We start from the raw sequence: 25,292 nt of genomic DNA, 5'->3' as shown, positions 1-25,292 counted from the left end.
TTTTGAAGGAAATGATCTCCAATTTCTTTGAGAAAATGCACTAATAGGCTGGGCGCGGTGGCTCACGCTTGTAATCACTTTGGGAGGCTGAGGCTGGCGGATCACCTGAGGTCGGCAGTTTGAGACCAGCCTGACCAATATGGAGAATCCCCATCTCTACTAAAAATACAAAATTAGCCGGGCGTGGTGGCACATGCCTATAATCCCAGCTACTCGGGAGGCTGAGGCAGGAGAATCGCTTGAACCTGGGAGGCAGAGGTTGCGGTGAGCTGAGATCCGGCCCCTGCCCCCCAGCCGGGGGGACAGAGCAAGCCTCCGTCTAAAAAAAAAAAAAAAGAAAACGCACTAATAAACTGCTGGGTGGCCAGTAAGCCCTCAAAGACTGGAGCCTGCTGGAATCTAAGAAAAAAAAAACTACTTAATATTAAAAACAAATAAGAATTTGTGGGTGAGGAAGAGCAGAGGACTGAGTAGAAAGAAGAAAAAGGAGCATTGTGGAGAAGCACGACATTGCGGCAGGAGTGCTCTTTCACCAAGACTGGAGTGCAGTGGTGCGATCTTCGCTCAATACAACCTCCGCCTCCCAGGTTCAAGCGATTCTCCTGCCTCAGCCTGCTGAGTAGCTGGGATTACAGGCATGCACGACCACGCCCAGCTGATTTCTGTATTTTTATTAGAGACGGGGTCGGGCCATATTGACCAGGTTGGTCTTGAACTCCTGACCTCAAGCGATCCACCCACCTTGGCCTCCCAAAGTGTTGGGATTACAGGTGTGAGCCACCACACCTGGCCCACTTTTAAGACTAGAAATTTACAGTACTTTTAAGTTGTGTTTCTGTGATGTTAACTCCCCTTCATCATTTCATAACCTTAGTAAATCTGCTGTGCCCACACAGAGCTTTGTGAAAATGTTTTTGGGTGAAACCTAGGAACAGGGCTAAGTTCTATATCTGAGTGGATGTTTGTGGAATAAGGACAGATGGCAGCTCATCCATGAAACACACTAGTTTACCATAAGGGGAAGTTCAGAGCCAGAGCGGGTCAGTGAGAACATTAGCTCCCCAGAAATAAGAAGAAATCTTGGGTTGGGCATTGGACTTGCAAATGAGGTGGAATGGAGGTTCAAACCAATCCTAACTGAGGGCTTAAAATCCAGGGAGATCTCAGCTGATACCCAGGTTATATATTATCATAGTACCTTTGCTCTTCCTTGTTTATATACCTTTGCCTCTCCTAAATTCACCAGTAAGAAGTCTTTTTGAGGGCAGAGATTCTGTTATTTATCTTATATTCCCAATGTCTAACAATGACTAATAGTGTACTTACTATATCCTCAGTAAATGTTTGTTAAAAGCATAATTGTCACATTTACATAAGTTTACTGAATTAAGAAAAAATAGGCTGGGCACAGTGGTTCATGCCTGTAGTCCCAGCAATTTGGATGCTGAGGCCGGAAGATGACGTGAGGCCAGGAGTTTGAGATCAGCTTGGGAAGCATAGTGAGACCCTATCTCCATAAACATTAAAAAAAAAAATTAACTGGGTATGGTGGTGTGCATCTGTAGCCTCAGGCGGGAGGACTGCTTGAGCCCCGAAGTTTGAAGTTACAGTAAGCTACGATAGTGCCACTGCACTCCAGTCTGGGAGACAGAGTGAGACCCTGTCTTTAAAAACAAAAGGAAAAAAAAAAAGACACCCTAATATCTAATACTTGAGATAAGATTTTGTGTTTAATAGTCCCATGTCTAACACATTAAAAATATAAACATTATAAAATCACTCAATAACTAATTAAAATAAAAACTAGAAAACTGGCCAGGCACAGTGGCTCACACCTGTAATCCCAGCACTTTGGGAGGCCAAGGTGGGAGGATCACTCGAGGCTAGGAGTTCAAGACCAGCCAGGCCAACATAACGAAACACTGTATCTACAAAAAATACAAAAATTAGCCGGGTGTGGTGGTGCATGCCTGTAGTCCCAGCTAGTCAGGAGGCTGAGACATGAGAATAGCTTGAACACAGGGTACAGAGGTTGCAGTGAGCTGAGATCATGACATTGCACTCAGCCTGGGCAACGGAGCGAAACTCTGTCTAAAAAAACCAACCAACCAACCAACCAACCACTCCCCCGCTGGAAAACAATAATAACTACAAATTGTTAAATATTTTCAATGTGTCAGGAACTTCCCATTTAAATCCTGATATCAACCTTCCTACATTAGGTATTCCTATCCTTATTTTACACTGGAGGACACTTATTTTCAGTTGAATAACTTGCCCAGCCTTATGGCTAAAGTGGCACTAAAGCCCTTATTTTTTACACTATACCTGACTGAGTTAAAGAAATGGTTTTAAATATATTCTGATAAGAGGGAAATACAGCTTATGCTGCCTCGGTAAAAAGCTAAAAATAAAAACAAAGTAACTTGGTGAAACCTGTCGGTACAGTTCCCTGATTACTATTTAACAAATGATCTGAGCATTACTTAGTCAAAATAGGTTTGTTGCATCCAACTTCAGAATGTGAAGTAGGAATAGCAGGTTGCGTTAGCCACACTGTCATTTATTTCATATGGCACCAAATAACTTTTGGTCCTGTTTCCATGAGTAATAGAAAAAGAAGGCAGTTATTTGAATAATTCACTGAAATAGATTCAGTTTCAGTGAAAATACTTTGGAGAACTGGATGTTTCTGTATACTCGTCTTAACTTTATTCCCTACTTTCGAGGACTGATAGACCAAAAAAATTTTTTTATTTTTATTTTTTAAAACAAGTGGATGTTTAGCTTTTCTCAAACTTTCTTAAAGGTATTCCTCGACATACATTGGATAGGTCTAAATGGAACTATATTACATGAGCAAGATTAGAAATTAATTTAATTATTATAAAATGTTACAAATTCAAACTTCATTTCCTTAAGAACTTTCTCACTTTGTTGTCTAGGCTGGAGTGCGGTGGCACTATCTTGGCTCACTGCAACCTCTGCCTCCTGGGTTCAAGCGATTCTCCTGCCTCAGCCTCCCAGTAGCTGGAAGCTGGGATTACAGGCTCAGCCACCCCACCTGGCTGATTTTTTATGTGTTTTTTTGTAGAGACGAGGTTTCATCATGTTGGCCAGGCTGGTCTCGAACTGGCCTCAAATGATCCACCTGCCTTGGCCTCCCAAAGTGCTGGAATTATAGGCGTAAGCCACTGTGCCCATTCCAGAACTTATTTATTTTTGATGGCAAAACATTAAAGATAATACAAACATCATGTTTAATTATGTACTTATTCCCCAAACTGCATTCCTGATCTCTTGCACCTACCCAGTATACTCCAACCCCAATCTTCCCCATCTCAGCGAATGTAGGCAAATCCATTTTTCCAGTTGCTCAGAACAAAGTTGTTCATCCTTGATTCCTCTTTCTCTAGAATCCTAAATCCAATGTGTTAACAAATCATATTGGTTTTCAAAATATACCCAGAACCCAACCATGTCTTAAGGCCTCTACTGTAACAACCCTAGTACAAGCTACCATCATCTTTCGCCTGGGTTACTGCAACAGGACCTGTCACTCTACAGACTATTTTCAACCTGGGAGCCAAGGTAACCAATATAAAGCCTAAATCTTACGAAGTCAATCTTCTGCCAATAGCCTCTCAGTGTCAGACACACACGGCCTTTCACCATCTGGCCTAGTGCTTCTCTGACCTCATATCACATGATTTTCTTTCTGGGTTACTCTTCTTTAGCTACAGTGGCCTCCTGGCTGTTGCTTCAAATTACCAGACCTGTCCCCACCCTAGGGTTTGCAAATTGTTCTCGTAGTCTGGAATGCTCTTTCTTCAGATATGTGCAGGTATCTCCTTCACTTTCAAGTCATTCTTCAAATACTACTTTCTCAGTGAGTCCTGCTTCAATTGCCCAATTTAAAAATTACATCTTCCCCTTTCCTCCTGTGCTTGGTCTCATTCCACGTTCATTCCCATATAAACTTTTCTGATAACACTCATGACCTTCTAACATACTATATAATTTAGGTATTTATTTTAGGTATTTATTTTTATTGTCTAACTCCTACTAGCATGTGAGTTTGATGATGGCATAGGTTTTTTTCTGTTTTGTTCACTGCTATATCTGCAGCTTCGAGAATACTGTCAGGTACGTAGTAGGCCCACAACAATCTGTTGAAATGTAAAAGTTGTCTGATTCCAGTACAAGAGTGTTACATATTGGATTCCATGAGAATGGGAACAACTAAGTTTTCATGTGCCTGAAGAACTCAAAGGGTCTTTGGAATGCTGGTATTCCATGGTTCCCTTACCATTCTGACTCTCAAAAACATAATCATTTTTTCAACAGCCAAGCACTAATTTTAAAAGACCCTGGACTGTGAAATCTACAATAACAGGTCCCTAAGAGGATGATCATGATTACAGTTCTACAAGCTACCTGGTACTGTATAATTTTTTTTAACATTTCTTTTCAAATCATTGTACTGCTTTTCCTTATGAATGGAATTGGAAGGTAGGGGAAGCCAATTTGATTACACATCAATAATTTTGTGACACCCCCACCCCCAGCAGTGCATCAGCATATCTGATACATCTTTTCATGTTGGTTTCTCTTTTGAAATGTGTAACATCAAGCAGGGCATGGCAGCTCAATCCTGTAATCCCAGCACTTTGGGAGGCTGAGGCAGGGGGATATCTTGAGCCTAGGAGTTTGAGACCAGCCTGGGCAACATAGGGAGATCCCCATCTATACACAAAATTTAAAAATTAGCTGAGTGTAGTGGCACATGCCTGTAGTCCCAGCTACTGAGGAGGCTGAGGTGGAAGGATTGTTTGAGCCCAGAAGGTTGAGGCTACAGTGAGCTATGATTGCATGACTGTACTCCAGTCTGGGCAACAGAGAGGGAAACCCCATTTCAAAAGAAAAAAAAAAAAAAAAAGAAAGCCCTGAATACTTTTGTAATTTTTGTAGCACAAATGCTGAAATTATTCTGCACAACTTTAGGATCCATCCTTTGGCTATTCCCATTTTGAAGGAACATAGAACTTCAGGGCTGTAAGGTTTTAGTTTATTTGGTTCTATCATCTCATTCTACAGATAAAAAACTGGAGTCCAGTGATGTTAAGTGACTTGCTCAGGTACTACCGGGCTGAGTAATCTTTTTGGTCAGAATGACTTGCTCTAAACATAAAACAAGATACTTTTGAGAATGCAATTGGAAAACAGTTCTGAACATCAAAAAACGAATCTAGCAACAATTGCAATATACAGTTCTAAACAATATGCAGTCTACCCCAGTTTATTTTCATGGTGACAATTTAAGCATTAAAAATAGAAGGCAAATATAGCAAAGGATGAAATAATTGATAGAAAATAAAAAGGCCCCACAAGTATCCTAACAAGTAAGAGTTATGAATCTCAAAACGACAAAGAATTTCCAGGTCACCTGAACTGTTACTGTGGCATCCACATGAGAAGAAACCACTTCTGGCCAGGCGCAGTGGCTCATGCCTGTAATCCCAGCACTTTGGAAGGCCGAGGCAGGCAGATCACAAGGTCAGGAGTTTGAGACCAGCCTGACCAACATGGTGAAACCCCGTCTCCACTAAAAATACAAAAATTAACTGGGCATGGTGGCGCACATCTGTAATCCCAGCTACTCAGGAGGCTGAGGCAGGAGAATCGTTTGAATTGGGGAGGTGGAGGTTGTAGTGAGCCGAGATAGGGCCACTGCACTCCAGCTTGGGTGACAGAGTGAGACTCTGTCTCAAAAAATAATAATAAAAAGAAATCACTTCCATGGAATCAGAGAGATGGTTCCATATTAGCCATGACTTCTGCTGTTCTTTTGAGAATGTGGGCTTACTATCTAATCATTTTAAGATGCCCATGAGCACTTTTACTTAGATATATGCACTTTCTCTTTGCACTAGTGAGTCTATGTGAATGTTACACGCCAGAGGAATGTAAAAGTCTACACTTACAATGCTTCATTTTTCTTTAAGAATTTTGTCCAGGTCATGGAGACATTTTTGTGGAGTGATAAATTAACTTCGTCTCCTGATGCGTTTTCCCCAGATGCCTTGGAAATCACTTGTTTTTCTGAGAGGTGTTAGTCATCAAAACCTTAACTTTAGCAACAGCTTTGCTGTTCTAGTTTTGTTATAATCAAGATACCCTAGTACCATTGATAGTTTAGGATACTTGATATGAATGTAATGGAAAAATATTTTTGGCCCTTTGTATATAGCAATGGTCTCAAACTGTGAGCAAAATTATGGCTAAATCAGATTTTCAAAAATGGATTTTAAGATATTCCAGGAGCTAGGAACCTGGTTAACTCATGTGACTTTAAAACTCAGATCTCTGCCAACAGCACAATTCAGTTTCCTAAGAACAAAATTTTTAAACTTACTGTATCAATGCCTTAACTCAGTTTCCCTTCTCCATGTCTCACTCTCATTAACTTTTGTTGTCTGTGATTTTTCTTTTTTTTTTTAGACAGAGTCTAGTTCTGTTGCCAGGCTGGAGTGCAGTGGCACGATCTCGGCTCACTGCAACCTCTGGCTCTCAGGTTCAAGCGATTCTCCTGCCTCAGCCTCCTGAGTAGCTGGGACTACAGGCGCGTGCCACCACGCCCGGATAATTTTTTTGTATTTTTAGTAGAGACAGGGTTTCACCATGTTGGCCAGGATAGTTTCGATCTCCTGACCTTGTGATCCGCCCGCCTTGGCCTTCCAAAGTGCCAGGATTACAGGCGTGAGCCACCGCACCCGGCCTGTGTGTGATTTTATGCAGGCTGGACACCAGTATCCTAGAGTAAGATGATCTGGATTCTATCCTGATAAAGTGGGTCAAACAGGTACTCATCTGATGCAGGTGAAACTCCAGTGCAGGAACTTCCATGACAACTTTAAACATAATTTTAATTGAAATGATCTACTTTTATGTTTCTTTAGATATGAACACCAATTTTTCTCTTAATCTTCTGTTAACTAATTTCTTGGTAATGTACTCAAAATAGCTTTTCAACCAGTCTTCCAATGTAAGAAGTTATTACGATGCTATTACTTTCCCTTATACTGCACACTTTGCTCAGCAATGAATTGATCCCTGATTTACACATTGTGCTGAACTCTCACATCCTAAATATATTTATTCTTTTGGAATTTTAGGTATTTGGAAAATATTGAAGCGTTGGGGAGATTAAAGAGAATAAACACAACATTAGCAGACTCAACTACAATCCACAGAGGAAATAACTAAATAAGTTGCTATCTTAAACAATTTAAGCAAATAGGAGGAAGGGATTATTTCAGAACTCACAGTATGTATAGGCAAGAAAATAACTGAAGTAGTGATGCTTAAAAAGACTTGGTGAGGGTTAATACCTGAATCCCTATAAAATACAGTATTTTATAGTATTTGACGTCACAGGTGTGCAGGTGAGCATGGATAACCAGTTTTCTTCTCTAAGCAACCAATAAGAATGTTAAAACAGAAATAAGACTTCATATAATATAAAGAGTGAAAGACTGAAAGCATTGTCTTACGACTACTGTATTATTTAAAGAACTACATCTGTATTAATCAAATGTGGCAGGACAGGATGTACAGTTCAATACTGGGGGTGCAAGATTTTAAAATGAGGAACAGGCCAAAATCTAAACACAGAATCGTCCAAAAAAAAAAAAAGGCCTTCAAGTAGAACAAGTTTTCAATAACAAAACATGGTAGTTGAACGCCTGCGTCTAGTTACGAGTTGGGGAAAAACATTAATTGCAGATTAATGAAACAGATTCTGTGCGAGGTCAGGGTAGGGAGTGATGGCGCGCGGGAGCGGAGGAAGAGCCGGTTTCGCCGTCCCAGAAAGCGTTCCACGTCCACACGCCCGCACTGCGGCCCTGCGGCGAGGGTTCAGACCTCTCCGTTTCCCTTCACCATTCTAAACGCGCAATCCCGCTAAAATCCCGTTCACTCCAATTCCTGGAAAGAAGCTTACAACGGTGAATCTCTTCCCTGGAGTTGAAAATCAACTTCCAGTGCCGGTCACCGAAACCGTCAAAAATCCTATCCCTCTCGGGCCCAATTCCTAAAGAATTCAAGCCTGCACCCTGTAGACCCTGAGCGATCTCAGATCATCCCCACACCGCTCCCAGCGTCCCCAGCTCTAAGCGCCGCCGCGTGGCTCAGCGCTGCCCTCTCCGGGCTCTGACGGCCGCGCACAACGCCCCGCCCCCGGCGAGCGTGGCGGAAGTAGCTCGCCCGGGCTGAGAGACCGCGCGCCACCTGGCAGAGCGCGCATGCGCCCGCACTGCCAGTGCTGGGGGCGTCCGTATCGCTAACTCCTCAGTCTCCGCAACCACCGCCTCACCGAGAGTCGGGCTCACGCCACCTTGCACCCCCTTCCCCCCCGTCACACAGCCGAGTCACCTTTTCCCTTTCTTACACTCCACACTCTCGGCCCCCCCACCCCACCCCTTTCCAAGCGTGTCCCGGGCCGCAGCAGCAGAAATCGCACCATCTCCACCCCCCACATTCTCCTCGCAGGAAGCGCAGCCGTGCCTACAAGGGTTCTTAAAGCAGAGGTTGTGGGGCGTGCGGGGGGCGGTGCGGGGGTGCGGGCGGGGGAGACGTCCGAGAGCCGGGGGGGACGCAGCGCGGAGATCCCAGCGTCTCTGGGCCCCCGCGCCGGCCACGCCCTGGTCCCGGCTCTAGGGCGGCCGCCTGGGTCTTCGGCGTCTACGCGGGAGTGTTGAAGGGAGGGCGGCTGTGGGAGGCGCTGACCGGGCGCAGCGCCCTGGTTCCGCTGCCGATTGTGGAGTTGCCTCTCGACTCCTCCCTGTTGGCGGGTGGGCGTGGGGTGAGGGGGATTGGGCTGTGCTAAGAAGCGGGGTGCGCGGGTCGTCTAGGTAGTGTTGGGGGTTGCCGGAGGAATCATTAAAGAGGGAAATTGTTGCTTTATGGCACGGCGAGAGAAGAGTTAGGTAGTTAGTGGGAGTGTAGCATCCAGAAAGAGGAGAAGATCCGCTGTGTTCTCTCTGGGGTGAGCTCACGTCTGTGGCCCCTGGGGAAATTATGTAGCTTGTCTTTGCCTTGTTTTGGTCTGTAAAATGGCGATCTTATAGCCTAGTTCAGAGTTGTCAGGGTTATATGAGAAAATACACGTTAAACGCCTAGAACAACGCCAGGTGCTGCTCAGTACATTTTAGCTGTGCTTTTGCTCTCCATGTTTTAGGAGTTCAGAATGACTGTGACCTTATCTTCTCAGAGAATGAGGACATTTGGTCTCACAAGTGAGAGTGAAGTTATGAAGACAGTGATATGTAATATTTGACACTCAGGCGATCCTGGACATGTTATTACTGTACACGTGGATAAATTGGCATTTCTCCACGAGGTTAATAGAAATGTTAAATTATTTCGGTAGAAAGAAATGTGTGTGTGTATATATGTGTATATATGTATGTATAGTGTGTATATTTATATATGTATTTGGAAGGAGAGGACCTGGGGTCTTAATATATGTGAAGGGCAGACTTTGGAAGAGGAATTAAATTCGCCCTGCAAAGATTTACTTGAAGGACAGAACTTGGGGAATTTCTGGTGGATGTTTCATAGAGGTTGAATTTGACTATGAGAAACAGTTCGTGAGAGTACTTTTCTAGAGTGGAATGCACTTCATTGTGCTATTGAAAGTTTCTTATCTCAGGATATTCGGGACATTGGAGCGAAGTGTGCCTAAGTCTAGGCTGCACTTTTCAGTAGCAGTTTCTGCCTTGATGGAGATGTTCCATAATCTGTGCCTTTAGGCACTAGTGGTAACCTAGGCACAGTGGCTCTTCAGCACTTGAAATATGATAAGTGTCACTGAGGAAGTTAATTTTTAATTTGTTTCGTAAATTAATTAATACATTGATTTACGTTTAAATACCAACGTGTGGCTAGTGGTGGCTACTGCATTGGGCAGCACAGGTCTACAGTTCAGATGTTGAGAGTCCTTCCGAGTCTTGATGTGGTTGAGTTTTAAATCAGAGAAGCTAGCTCTTTGGAACATTTATTGGCTTAGGGAATTGTAATTCTATTCAAATAATGCCTTTCATTCAAATACTGCAGTTCAGACCTTGGGTCTGTTAGTACTTATTTACATCTTGACAAATTAAAGCAAAACGTTCTTTTGTCTCCTAGGTTGTACGGGTAATGCCAGATCCAAAGAGCTATGACAGTATTAACTGGAGTTTTCTTTAAACATTATGGTACTATTTTGTGATTTTTGGTTTTTATCTTTTACTACTTTGGTTGGTTTTCAGTGAGAAGTTTCCAGCTCTTTTATTCAAGTTTTTTTTCTTTTTTAACCTTTCGTGTAATAAAGCTATTTGAAAAATTGTAACTCTTGAGCATTAGGACATTTTAGAACTAGTTTTGTGGTTATCCAAGTCTTTTGGAGAGATAAGTGAAATTAGGTAATAGATGTTTCACAAAATTGCTTTCCTTGAAATATGTGCATCTTTTTTTTTAAGTAAGTCTATATAAAGTCAAATATGAAAATAAAACTAAAAGAACAAACAACCTTCATAGGTAGCGGTAGCACCCTTAACCCTGGCCTGATGTCTGTAAAATGGTGCCCTTGGGTCAGGCACGTTGGCTCAGGCTTGTAATCACAGCACTTTGGGAGGCTGAGGCCACAGGATCTCTTGAACCCAGGAGTTCAAGGCTGCAGTGAATCATGGTCAGGCCAGGCCTTCCAGCCTGGGCTATAGAGGGAGACCCTGTCTCTTAAAAACAAAAACAAAAACAAACAAACAAAAAAAAGATGCTCTTGGTCTTAAGGCTGAAGATAATGGTTAGATCTGGAACAATAACTTAAAGCCCACGAATTAAATCAGATGGAGAGAATAGCTCATAATATGCAAATCAGAATGGGGTGCTTTTATGGGTGACCATAATATCTTAATTTTTCTGAGACAGTCATGGTATAAAGCCTGATTGTTCCAGCACAATTATTTAATTTAATAGAACCCCTTTCACTATCAAAAATGTTCGAATTGGGACCACATAATAATGTCACCCTACTGTTAGCCTTCTTGGAACTTGTAATATATAGTTTTAGGACAATTAACCACATTGCAATATCAGAAATACTTTATTATTATTTTTGAGATGGAGTTTCGCTCTTGTTGCCCAGGTTAGGGTGCAATGGTGTGATCTCAGCTCACTGCAACCTCCGCCTCCTGGGTTCAAGCGATTCTCCCTCCTCAGCCTCCTGAGTAGCTGGGATTACAGGCACATGCCACCATGCCCAGCTAATTTTGTATTTTTTGTAGAGATAGAGTTTCACTGTGTTGGCCAGGCTGGTCTTGAACTCTTGACTTCAAGTGATCCACACGCCTCATCCTCCCAAAGTACTGGGATTACAGGTGTGAACCACTGCGCGCGGCCAGAAATATACTTTAAAACAGTGACAAAATTACTGTTGTTGTGTCTAAATAATAAATGAGATACCTGGAATAAGGCCAGCAAGTGACTTTCCCATGTAAGCCACTGATAATTTAAAATTTTGCTTTGGATAGAAATCTTTAGCAGCTTGAGTTTTGGTTCCCTCTGGAAGAAAATTATCTTTTGGTGGGGATGACTGCAAAGCATTAGTCTGTGTCAGTCAAATCAGGAGATTGAGTATTTGTGTTGAAATAACACTGATTTTATTTTATGGTGAGGTTGAATAGTGAAATCCATCAGAAATCTGATTATGTATTAGAATGTTAAAGACGAGTTTTACTTACAGTTTACTTAAATAATGAAAAATAACTCAGCTACATGCATTATTAAGTTTATACTGAAGTGGGTAAAATATTTTATTGAGGCTCTAACACTTGATTTGGGTTCTCACTCAGCTGCTTCCTAACCATGTGATTTGGGACAAATTATTTAATCTTCCTAAGAATACTCGGTTCCTCATTTATAAAATGAAGATGGCGATGGCTTCTGCTTCTAGGTTCATGAGAGGTTAATTTAAGTAACTCATGTGATGTGTTGGGTGCAGTTCAGTAACTATTAGCTGCTGTAGCCTTAAGTTTATTGGATAATCTAGAAGTGATAATAACGTTCTGAGATGTTCTGTGGGTTGGTGAGCAGAGCACTAAGACGCAATTCTATAAACCTAGCTTTTGCCCTTTTCTGCCACATTTTGTCATTTCAGTTAAGGTATTTAACTTGTTAATATCGGTGCCTCAATTTCCTTATCAGTAAAATAGAGTTAGTACCCAACCTCATCCCACCTTCTCATAAGACTGTTGGTGGCATCAAATGAGAATTACGTTTAAAAATTGTCGTCCTTACAAACGTTTTTATATTGAATTGGTTTTGTCTTGTCTACCTACAGCCTCCACTAAAGAGTGACCTGCAGAAGTTGTTCCGCAAATTTTGTGTAACAGCATAGATAGTGTATAATAGGCACCATTACTGAAGACAGTTCTCTTTTACAAATAATATTGTAAGTCACAGGCCGGGTGTGGTGGTTCACGCCTGTAATCCCAGCACTTTGGGAGGCTGAGGTGGGCGGATCACTTGAGGTCAGGAGTTGGAGACCAGCCTGGCCAACATGGTGAAACCCCATCTCTACTAAAAATACAAAAAATTAGCTGGTTATGGTGGTGCATGCCTGTAGTCCCAGGTGCTCAGGAGGCTGAGGCAGGAGAATCTCTTGAACCCGGAAGGCGGAGGTTACTATGAGCCGAGAACGTGCACTGCACTCTAGCCTGGGTGACAGAGTGAGACTCTGTCTCAAAAACCAAACACAAAAAAAAACAAATAATATTTTAAGTCACAGTAATGGTGCTTTTTTGATCTGGTCACAATATATTTTCTACAGAAAACAACCCCATACTGCTAAGGAAGAACGAACATTTTCTTGGGCACTTACTTGATGTGTTCTTTCCGTTGTATCTCATTTATCCAAACATATTCCCACCGAATAGGTTATGCTAATGAGGCTCTTACTTTCTAGAATGGGTCTGTCAGGCTTTTTTGTACTGTAGTTCTCCCTTTGAAAATATCTGGCCCTTAGTTAATGGGTAGTGAAGGTTAAATAAGATCATGAACATGAAAATAGTGGCTGGCTCTGTGACTCATGCCTGTAATACCAGCACTTTGGGAGGCTAAGACATGTCCAGATTGCCTGAGCCTAAGAGTGAGGGCAATATAATGAGACCTAGTCTCTACAAAAAATTTAAAACAAAAATTAGCTGGGCCGGGTACAGTGACTCACACCTGTAATCCCAGCACTTTGGGAGGCCTAGGCGGGTGGATCACCTGAGATCAGGAGTTTGAGACCAGCCTGGCCAACATGGTGAAACCCTGTCTCTACTAAAAATACAAAAATTAGCTGCATGTCTTGGCATGTACCTGCTGCTTAGTAGGCTGAGGCACCAGAATTGCTTGAACCCTGGAGGCGGAGGTTGCAGTGAGCCAAGATTGTGCCGTTACACTCCAGCCTGGGTAACAGAGCAGAACTCCATCTCAAAAAAAAAAAAAAAAAATGTAGCCGAGCTTGGTGGTTGGTGTGCCTGTAGTATCAGCTGCTTGGGAGGCTGAGGTGGGAAGATTGCTTGAGCCCAGGAGGTGGAGACTGCAGTGAGCTGAGATTGTGCCACTGTACTCCATCCTGAGCAACAGAAAGAGACCCTGTTTCAAAATAAAAAGAAAATAGTACACTGTTTGGTGTATAGTAGGTAGGAGTTACTGAAAAGATGCTGTTGAATTCACAGGACAAGTAAATTGAAATAATTTTTGTGACTATGTTAACTAAAATAACATACAAATATAAATCATTTAAAAAATCTTGAAATGTACTTTTGCGATTTAAATGCTATAGTGGTTTTATGACTGAATTCTATATATTTCACGGTATTCATGTTAGTCTTTATTAGTCATAACATTCTTTGAGGATATACATGTTTAACAATAATCTTTTGTGATATATTTTCAAGAAGCTTTGCTTTTGCTTGAGTTCATCATCATTGTTGGCATGAACTAAATGCCTGATATGTACAAGGCACTTTCCTAAGGGCTGTACATATGTTATTTTATGTAACCTAGGAGAGGAGTAATTAATCTCCATTTTAGAGATGAGGAAACTGAGGCAGCGAGGTGGCATAACTTGCCCAAGGTCATGTGTAAGTGTTAGAGCCTGTAATTTAACTCCAGAGCCTGGCTCTTTACTGCTCCCATTGTGGTTTGGCATAGGCAGATATTAATATTTCACAACACAGTTCAGTGTGACATACACATTGTGGAGGCCTTGTGGGTTAGTTATGATAAACTTTTATTTGTATATTCCTTGTTGTATAGTAGAAAGAACTCTGGACCAGGTGTCGGGGGACCTCAGATTTAGTCCCAGCTTGTATCACTAAATAGTAGTGTGTCCTTGGGCAGTTCAAGAAACCCCTCTGGACTTCAGTTCCTCACCTGAAAAATGAGGGATTTGGAGGAAATTAGTGATTTTCAAACTGTAGTTCTGAAGTCTGCTCAGATGTCTTTGGTTCCCTCCCACCAATTTGCATATATGTTTGTCTGCTACAGTTGCTTATCCATCTACCTAAGATTTTCTTTTAAACGAAGAATTTCTTAACTGAGTGTTTAAAGTCATCAGTCTCCAAGAAAACTTAATGACTATGTAAGTCCCCTGACTGCTATGTTTACAACTTTTCAGTAATTTCACAATATTTTAGTGTTTTAGGAGATAGAGATCTTTTACTAATGAAAAAACTAAGGCACTAAAATGAGAGGATTTTTATTAAAACATAGTATATCTAAATGGCCTGAATATTTCAGGTTATCAGCTATCTGGGATCAAAGCCTGTTGTTTACTGAATTTGTGATCTTCAGCCAGTCTTAGTTGGTAGAGGCAGAATACTTCTCTTGTAGGGTAATTGTGGGGGGAAAAAAAAAAGTGAGCTAACACAGGTGAAACACCCTTTATAAACTCCAAATTCATCTGTTTTTTACATGCCTACAGTAAATCCCCCATTCCTTTTTCTTTTTGGTCACGTAAACTGTGTTTTTAAACACATCAGATATTTTGTAAATTGTTTAATGCAGAATTCTCATAAGCTTTAATATTTCTAAAATGTGACTCTCGACTGGAAGAGAGTGTTGATTTTTAAGGGAGCTGCTTATTTTTTGACATCTTTGTCAAATACACTTACCTCTTACTGTTAGGAGTGTAATTGGTGCCAAAATCTTCCACATATCTCAAAAGTTAACCATTAAGCAACTCTATTATAAAGTTTGAGTAAAAACAACAGTGTTTTAGTGTTGGAAAAGTAAGTGTGCTATGTGCCATTTGTCAGGGCTTAAGGATAATCTGATAGGCACATTTGCAATGTACTTTAGGGACTGTTTTTGCAAAGAATTTTTTTTTAAACTCGATTTTTCTGTGAGAGTACTGGATATGAAAGCATATGGAATAGAAACTGAATATGAGACTAAAGAAGAAAGATATACTAGAAACTCCTGTGTCTTGTAGCAGTCTATCACTGGGCTCCGGTGTCTGTTAGTTCCAAAAGATGCTTATGTAGCATATGTAATGCTGCAGTTTTAGCTGTTTATCATCTAGAGAGAAAGGATGGGGGTAGTTTTCACGTTTACAGGGTGTTTTGATATTTTCAGTTCAGATTTTTTTTAGTGCCCATTATATGCAATCCTGTGAGACAAATTATTCCTGACAGAGAAATTGAACTTATGAGATTAGTTGATCCTTATATCCTTATACAAAGTTCCATTATATTAATTATCCTTCTTAACAAAAATCTTGTGACCATGGGTTTTATTTCAGTTTTCTGCTTGACAACATCTCTCACAAAGCTTCTGCAGGTTTTTAAAATCTCCACTTGAATGTCTAATAGCTGTCTCAAACTTAACATAGCCCCAACTGAACTGTTTTTTTTTTTCCTTCCCAGTCTTCTGGATCTCAGTAAATGGCACCACCATTCAACCAGTTTCTGAGGCCCCAGAATTCAGTCATCCTTGACTGCGCTTCTCTCACACCCCACGTGTAATCCATCCGCAAATCAGTTCTGCTTTCAAAATATGTTGCAGAAATCTGACCATTTCTCATCATCTCCACTTGTTAAACTAATTCAAGCCACTGTCATCTCTTGTCTGCACACAACCTCAGTAACTTCCTAACTGGTCTTGATTGCACTCTTGCTTCCGTATAGTATATTCTCCCCGCTGCTGGAGTTATCTTTTTAAAACCTAAAACATTTCAAGTAACTTCCCTTTTCAAAATTCTCTAATAGCTTCACATGACACTTAAGTGAAATGTAAACTCCTGTGGCCTAAAGGCTTTATAAGATCTGCCCTCTTGCTACCCCTGCGTTCATGTCTTTCTAGCCACACTGGCCACAGGATTTTGGTACTTTGCTGTTCTTTTTGTTGGGAAGTTCTCCAGAGCTCCCTTCCAGATCTTATATTAAATGCCACCTCCTAGTTGAAATCAACTTGTTTTTCTTATTTCATAGTATTTGTTATTTCCTCAAATTATATTTGTTTATGTGCTTGTCTCTTGCATTATAATGTATTTTTTTTTGTCTGACTTAGTCACTACTATATCCCTACCTTTTAGAACAGTGTTTGGCCTGTAGTAGGTGCCCTTCTTAGAGATGAAGAATCCAAAGCACTGGTGGTGTTAGCTTTGAATAAGAGGGTGTCTTTATTATGAGAGGAGGGAATTAAGGGAGGAGGATACACTGTCTTTGGTGGAGGAGAGTGGAGGGAATGACTAAATGATAGCTTTTTGTTTCTCTGGAAGTAGAAGATGATGTCAGCTGTCCATAGCTGGGGTAGGGATTCACTGTGGGACAGAGGCTTATTCAACTAAAATAATTAGTATGCAGTAAAGTAGTTAATATTAAACTAATATAAACTAAAATAATTAGATGTCAGAGAAAGAATTTATTTTGTTTACATATCTGGGAAGGTTTCTTGGAGATGGGCTTAGGCAATAGATTTTGGATAGGTTGACAGATACTGTATTGTTTCAAAAGGTATTGTAAGTAGAGAGAGCTATAGGGGTAAAGGTTCAAAAGAACATGGGATGGTTCTGGAGATGGGGAAAGTTTGATTTGACTGCTGTAGAAAAGGAGGCTGGCAAGGTCAGGTGGGACTGATTTGAGGTAAGTTTATAAACCAGGCTTTTTAATACCTTCCAAAGTCCACTTAAAATGGGGCATATATTACTATACTGAGATTACCATTGTATTATTCTAAACACTAGGTCTAGACATTTTTATAGATATTTTATGTATTTAATTTTTAATTTTTTGCATTCTCAGTGATTGACCATTTGGTATTATTTTTCACAACAGAAGAAATTTAGATCATGATGTAACCTGATTTTTTTTAAACAACAAAACTAAAACGCAGTGTATAATAGTGTTGGCTTAACCGTAATTGCTTCCTGCCTTTGGAATTTTATGAAAATAAAAATATTCTAATTATAAAAGTTTTCTATTAATTTATATTATGTGGGATGTTCAGGTTATCATTAGAATTGAGACTGTAGATGCTCAAAATCAGTACATAGGTCTGCTGAAATAGTTTTCTTCAGCAGTATAGAAGATAAGATTAAAACTTCTCTCTTTTAATTAATGGGTTGACTGATAGTTTTCACAGTCCAGATTTTGATGATGTTTGGAGGGTGCAGAAACTAGTAGTAAGGTTCTCGACAATTTGAGGTCTTTTAAGCTTAAAGATGTTTCATGGTATTTCTTCTGTGGTTATTTAGTCCCCCAAAATATGAGATCTAACTAGAAACCCAGTAGCATATTCATTGCATTTTGTTTAGTTTACTTTTTGTGATTAACTTCACTACAATTAAAACTTTTTTTTTGATAGCAGTGTTTTCTAAGGATAGGGGTGTATCCTTAAATTCCATAATTTTAAATTAAAAGATAAATGCCAAATTTTCTTCTCCGGAACACAGTTTTACAGGTGTGTTATAGTATTAGCTATTAGCTTAATGATCAGGTTTAAATACTATTAATCAGATATGAACTTATTCCTTGGGTTCACATTTAAACTCTGGCATGTTGAAATAATCTAGGTCCCAATCTGCACATCTGAATTCATTTTGTAAAATATGGCAAACAGATGCATTTTCAATTGAAAGCTGAAACAACTGCAGGACATTAACCCATTGAGAAGATTACAGTAGGTTTTCAGTTCCACGGTAACTGTATTTATTAGTGAAAATTGACTTGAGTGCTTCTGCTTTTAACAGACTTTTCTTTTTTAATGTCTAGAAGAAAGGAAATAGAGCATTGGAATGATAGGACTTTGATGTGTAAAGAAGTTAATGTCAAAAGAAGTTAATTATCTAAATCAAACAGAATGTGGGTACGGGAAATAATTATTTTAAAGAGTCTAATGAGCTATCAGCTCATCATGTCAAGAAAAATGTTATTCACCTGTTTAATATAAAAATTGACTTGACTGTGAAAGGATGATCATGGTTATAATAAACTAGGTTTGGGTGACTGGATTTGAAAATGAAAAAGGAGCAGATTGCTCCAGCAATGTCTCAGGACATTTGACCATAGGATGGATAATCCCATGGAATGGCATGTCTGTCAAATCTGATGAGTCAACTCAAATCATAACATTCTGGAGGCTGGGGTTACTACTTAATTTTTGAGTTTAACATGTTGTCCCAGATAGCTCTGTCAGCCTTCTATTGGGACAACAAGGGAACATTTTCTGAGGTCTTTGAGAAATCCAGGCTCCCTTTTTTTGCATTTTGTCCCAATTCTGCAGGACTGTTTATGGAAGTCCTTGGTTTCCTATTTTCTCCCAGTCTTGGACTTGTGATTTTTTTTTTTTTAATCCAAGTCTCAAATGGTTATGTTTCTTTTCCTATATTATTTGTAGAGAAAGTACTTACTCCAAAAGTCTTTTTAAACAATGGCACAAATTTAGGCTTCAAAAATGTGATGGTGTTTCTTAGCATTAAGTTCTTCATATGTTTTAGAATTTTGGTTTTCAGGCTCAGTTTGAGTGGAACGTTTTTGTTTTCCTTCTCTTTTTGTGCTCTTGCATTCTTGGTATAGTGGTTTTGGCCTGGCTGTTAGGGCCCTCAGACTAGACCAGAGGGATATTGGTATATTTCAAACCTAGTCACCTAGCTAGTGTGCTGCTTGCCTTAGATCTTTGTCCTGTTGCCTTCTCAAAAGCTTCATATAAGGCCTATCTCCATCAGTGATTTGTAGTAGCTTTTTTCCCCGTCCTCCTTTTGTGGGGCCCAGCCATTCCATCCCAGCCCTTGCTAAGTGACCCTGGTTTAGGTTCCCTTTATGAATTTTATCATTACCCACAGGAGTTGTTAGATTAGAAAGATGTATTAAGAAGATAAATTTGGCTGCAGTTTGGAGAATGAACTGAAATGGAGATAGAAGATATAGATTAAGAGTTTTTAGGGGGCCATAGCAGTAGGACAAGAGGGGAAGGATGTGAGAACATACAGCAAGTAGAATTTACTTGACTTTTTACAAATTGTAGGGTGCAGGAGAAGGAGTCCAAGGTAGTGACTGAGATTTTGAGCCCAAGTGAGTAGTAGTCGTAGTGATGTCGTCAGTGAAAACTAAACTTACAAAGAAGCTACTTAATATTTGTTTAGTTGCATAGAGGTCTTTTAGTAAAAATATTTAAGTTTTACAAACTTGTGTGATTGTGAAAAAAGGGTAATACATCTAAGTTTATATAAAAGCTTTTAGCAGATCAAGAAGGGGAATTCTTTTTTCTTCCTTAATTTTCCCCGTTCATGGAAGAGGGAGTTCTTAAGGTCTGTTTATTATAACAGTTAACATTTATTGTGTGTTCACTGTGTGCTGTCAGTGCTGTTCTAAATTTTTGTATGTATTCATTTAATTCTCACAACAGCCCTAAGAAGGTGAGATTATCATTGCCCTTTACAGATGAGGAAACTGAAGCACAGAGAAGTTAGGTAACTTGCCCAAAGTCTTAGCAAAGGAGCAGAGGTGGGATTCAAATCTAGGCAGTCTGACTCCAGAACCTGCCCTCTTAGTTTACTAAAAGTCCTCTGCACTGTTTTACTTTTTCATATGTTGTTAAATATCTTACATTGTTCTTCAGAATCTGCAAAAAATATTTTAAGGAAAATTACAGCTTTGCAAAGTTTATACAAGCTTATGAAATAATAACTAACGTTTATTGAGCACTTCCAGTATAATAGTATAATAGTTGAGGCTTTACCTACTTTCATGACATTATTTTAATGTTACTTTGACTAAATCTTGCTAATTTTTTTAATGCATTAAATAAAATGGCATACATTAGGATTGGCACCCAATTTATCATTATGCATCACCTTAATTTTATTGGGAAAATGTCACATTTTAAATTGAATAAGTTATTTACCTATAGGATTATAAAATATCACAATGCTTTTGATCTACTGATTGGCAATATTATTTGTATTTTAGGCTTTTGTTCAAATGGGAATTAGATTATGCTGTAGTTTTCTAATTTTGTATCTTTCAGCTGTGGAATTGTTTCTTTAAATGAAATCTTACTTGGAACCTTCATATATCAACTAGAAAAGTCAGAGTTGTTCTGTTTTAAACTGGGGGTGTGTTGTGCTTGGGGTCCACCTGGAACTCCCTGAAGCATTGCTGATGAACCATAGGGCTCCCTGAAGCTCATTTTGAAAACCAATTAGCTCTAGTAAAATATGTTAATAAATACTGTTTTTACATTACCTATCATAAAACAGGTGCTAAAGTGTTTATCACTGAAGTGAGTAATTGGCCGACATCTTACTTAACTAGTTTTTTTCCACCTTGCTATTTCATTTTAATAAACAACATTAAGTATAAGTGAATCAGTTTTATGCAAAGCAAATCAGAAATTTAAATTTTCTCTAGTTTTTGAAATAATTTATATTTGCTTCCTTTTTTTTTTTTTGCATTTACTTATAGCTAGGTATATTTTGTAAGCTTTATTTCTCCTTTTTATTTAGATGAATAATACTGCAGCTAGTCCAATGTCTACTGCAACTTCAAGTAGTGGAAGGAATACAGGGAAGTCTGTAAGCTTTGCAACAGAATTACAGAGTATGATGTAAGTATATCCTTGCATGCTGTTGCTATTACTATTTTAAATTTATTCATGTTGAAAGGCAATAGACATAACATTTATAAAACTTGGGAATAATTTGTTATTAATCAAGTAAAAATGAAATACTGTGATAACATTTTAAATTGCTGTATGTAGAGGCAAAATTGGTTAAAAATGCTACAGTGGTACTGTATTTGAAAAATGAGTATTGGTTCATCTTTATAAATGATAGAATGAATAATTATGTGGACATATTTGCTCTAATATTTGTCTGAGTCTGTGTTATGTATTGTTTATTTCTATTCTAGTTTATAGATTTAGGAAATTTTGAGACTGATTATATTCTTGGACGGTTGGAATGTTTTCACGTGGAAGGTCTTAGTTTTTCTCAACTGTCATAATAATTCAATAAGCCTAATTTAAGTTAGTTTTTAGTTTTGATAATATTTGAAATCACTGTTTCAGAACATTGGGGAAAACTTAGAGCATTTAAAAAACAGATGTATTCAATCTTTGGGAAGTTGCAGAGTCATTAAGATTTCTTAAGACTCTGTTCAGCTTGATATCTGGTTTCTTGCATTAAGTGAAACTACATCTCTTGATTTGATAAGAGGTGGCGCATTTATTAGAAATGTCTTTTGACACATGGTAGTTTTTCATTATATTGGCTCAGGAGACAATTGTCTGTATAAGATGGGGGACCACATATTATAGTGCTCTTCTTATCCTGTGGATTCATGACTTATCCTGTGGATTCATATTCATACTCATGACTTATCAGGTAGTTTAAAAGAATATTTCTGTTGAAGGTTTAAGTGTCTTCCTCTTGTGGCTAAATTGATAGCCTTCATAGTTGAATTAATGTCACTATGTGATGATTACTGTTAAAAGGTAAAATGAGTTTGAGTATATGTCTTGTAATTGCCTGATGAACTTACTTTATACAATATTGAAAACATTTAGTTCAGGAGCTCTCAAACTTTTTGGCCTCAGGGTCCTTTTATACTTTTAATCATTGAAGATCCTGAAGAATATTTGTTTATTATGGTTATAGTTATTAATATTTATTACTTAGAATTTATTATTAAAAAAATTTTTTTTTGAGGCAGAGTCTCACTCTGTTGCCCAGGCTGGAGTGCAGTGGCACAATCTTGGCTCACTGCAACCTTCACTTCCTGGGTTCAGCGATTTTCCTGCCTCCGCCTCCCAAGTAGCTGGGATTACAGGGGTGTGCCACCACACCCAGCTAATTTTTGTATTTTTAGTAGAGGCAGGGTTTTCCCATGTTTGCCAGAATTACTTAGAATTTAAAAAGAAAGACATTTATGTATTAACTTGAAAAGTAATAAACCTATTATATGTTAATATAAATAATATATTTCTTATAAAAATATTTTAAAGCCAAAAATTGATTGCACCTTTCAGATGAGATGCCAATAAATGTGACATATTTAGCAACTGTATGAAGTGAGCCTATATTTTAAATTATGGAGAATTTTAAGGGTTTATGCTTATGTACATTTTTGTGTATTAAAGTTTTTTCATTATAGTTTAGTGGCTTTATATTAAGAATCTTTTATGTTGTATTATGTTAATTATGTTTAAAAATACTAAGCGTGTTTTAAAAGTTTTAGAGTAAGGTGAAAAAATCCATTTTCTGTAGAGCTGGTTCATTGATTTACCTTGTATTTTTAAAACTTTTAATTTGGGAATTTTCAAGCTTACAGTGTAATGAAACCCATATATCCATAATTGGGCTTTAACAATAATTGTGTTTTTCCAGTCTTATTTAACCTTTCTCCTTACCTTTCTCCCTTTAAAAAAAAAATGAAGTATTTTAAAGCAAATCCCAGACATCTTATTTCGAAATTTATAGTATTTATTAAAACAATATACTTGTTAGTAAAGTTAAAAACAGATGTCCTGTAGCAGAAGTCAACAAACTATGGCCATGGGCTTGCTGCCTATTTTTGTAAATATCATTTTCATTGTACCATAGCCAGGCTTATTCATCTATCTGTTGTCTATTGAAGCCTTCATGCTCTGTGCCAGAGTTGAGTATTTGCAACAGAGACTATATGACCTGTAAAACTGACAATATTTGCTATATGGTCTTTTACAGAAAAAGTTTGATAATCTCTGATCTGTAAAAGACAGTTGTCTTTGGGAAGAAGGCTACAAAAATTAAAAATAAAAATTAAAAAATCTATGTACCCACCAAAATTAAAAATAAAATATTAAAAAAACCAAACTATGTTCCCACAAAAATTAAAAATTAAATTAAAAGCTTGTAGAGTATTCTTTTGTCATTTATACTTAGGAGAATTTCTGTTTAGTGCATTTGATGGACCTTGGGCCATTTTAAAAAAACTGAGAAAAAATAAAGGCTAAATTCAGCACTTTCTTATTAAATACTTTTGCAAACATCTTCCCAACCAATGTACCTAAGCTGGATTCGGAATGCAAAAGTTATTGTTGGCTACAACTCTGGAAGAAATGTACATTTTCCTTCTATTTCAGACCTCATAGAGAGGCCATTCCTAATAGTTACATTCATCATTTATAGTTTGAAGTTTTTCCCCCCCCTTATGAATTTCTTTATAGAACAGGGAAACAGGGCCAAAATTGGGAGAGTCTTTTTAAATTTACCAGTATTTCTATTGTTATCAAGATTTTTAGGCTTTTGATTGTATAAAATTAGACTCAATATATATTTAATTCTTATGTGTATTTCAAATGAGAAAGTGTGGACTTATGCTGCTATGTTTATTTTGTGTTACAGTAATTTCATTCTGGGAATCCCTACTTTACTGCTGCTGTTCATGGTTCTAAGCCTTTTATATTGCTCCTTTTCAATCCTCTGCTGCTGCCTTCCCCATCCATTCACTATTAATGAGTTGTTGTTCTTTTGGGTCCCTGGCCTCTAAATAAGTAACAATATTGTAGTGTCATTTCTGGGGAATGGTTTCACTGAAAGTTGTCTAGTTGTCAAGCACAAATGAAATGGTCATGATCTGCTATTAAATATAGAACTGGCAACCAATCTGTCCCAGTATTAGAGCCTTGGAGAACTTACTGTATTTTGAATTTGGGTGGTAAATTCCACCAGTGAAACATTCTTAACAGAAGTTTTTTTTGTTTGTTTGTTGTTGTTTTTTTGTTTTTTTTGTTTTTTGTTTTTTTTTGAGAGGAATCTAGTTTTGTTGCCGGGTTGGAGTGCAGTTGCCCGATCTCTGCTCTCTACAACCTCTGCCTGCCGGCCTCAAGTGACTTTTCTGCCTCAGCCTTCCAAGTAGCTGGGAATACAGGCATGTGCTACCACGCCAGGCTAATTTTTGTATTTTTAGTAGAGATGGGGTTTCACCATGTTGGCTAGGCTGGTCTCAAACTCCTGACCTCAAGGGATACACCTGCTTTGGCCTCCCAAAGTGCTGGGATTACAGGCGTGAGCCACCGTGCCTGGCCTCTTCTTACAGATTTCAAAGGAAAGGATTAGTAGTCTAACAAGTGTTAGTGAGTTGGGATGATAGCAGTTGTGCCTTACCTAGTGCATATAACTGAGCATATTTGCTATATGCTGTTTATCACAGCTCCTTTGAATAACCTGTACTGGAATGGTCCAGAGGTTTTTCATTTTTAGGTTATTGAACTCAAGCAGCCTGTAAATTTGAAAATGAAATCTTTTCATCGACATTACAGGTATTTTAACAAACTTCTTCAGAATTTTAAGTAATTTAAATGCACTTTGAGAGTCTTCATTGAGTTCTTCCTTACTTTACCCATTTATATATTTCCTGCCTTGTCATGTACATTTTTAGAGTTACAGGCCTGAGTATGACGATGCCAGGTTTCACAGCTCAGTAGTGCTTAGTAATTATAATGTCACCACGTTTTTAAAAATTGGGAGTTTTTGGGATAAATAGCAATAACATTGAAAAAATCTTGTTTACATGTTACTTTTATATTGTAAGAATTCTTCCAAATGAAAATTTCATCCTTATCTAACATCCATAAATTAAAAAAAAATTTAATCAGAATTTGCTTACGTATAATAAAATACATTTTTAAATTGTACAGTTCTACAATTTTTGCATTTTAAAGAATTACCTTTGTATTTTTGAGATGGGGTCTCTATGTTGCCCAGGCTGATCTTGAACTCC

General features: G+C 38.5%; 1 protein-coding gene and 1 long non-coding RNA gene across 3 annotated transcripts in view; one reads left to right on the top strand and one right to left on the bottom strand.

The window, feature by feature from the left end:
* Positions 1–8,303: 8,303 nt before the first annotated feature.
* SUPT3H (suppressor of Ty 3 homolog (S. cerevisiae)) overlaps positions 8,304–25,292 on the top strand; it is a 524,788-nt gene continuing 507,799 nt past the window's right edge. The window contains exons 1-2 of one of the 2 annotated variants that reach the window (XM_011986847.1): positions 8,304–8,588; positions 21,035–21,135. In XM_011986847.1, the coding sequence (XP_011842237.1) occupies positions 21,035–21,135 (101 nt within the window). In that variant the 5' untranslated portion in view covers positions 8,304–8,588. The remainder of the gene's footprint in view (positions 8,589–21,034; positions 21,136–25,292) is intronic. The other variant, XM_011986846.1, reaches the window with a different exon arrangement.
* The window catches only part of LOC105544364, a 43,409-nt gene continuing 32,416 nt past the window's right edge, over positions 14,300–25,292 (bottom strand). The window contains exon 3 of the long non-coding RNA XR_001006752.1: positions 14,300–14,463. This is a non-coding gene — a long non-coding RNA (uncharacterized LOC105544364). The remainder of the gene's footprint in view (positions 14,464–25,292) is intronic.

This window comes from Mandrillus leucophaeus, unplaced genomic scaffold, assembly GCF_000951045.1.
Source record: "Mandrillus leucophaeus isolate KB7577 unplaced genomic scaffold, Mleu.le_1.0 Scaffold3, whole genome shotgun sequence".
Lineage (NCBI taxonomy): Eukaryota > Metazoa > Chordata > Mammalia > Primates > Cercopithecidae > Mandrillus > Mandrillus leucophaeus.
This window is presented reverse-complemented; position numbering and strand designations above follow the sequence as displayed.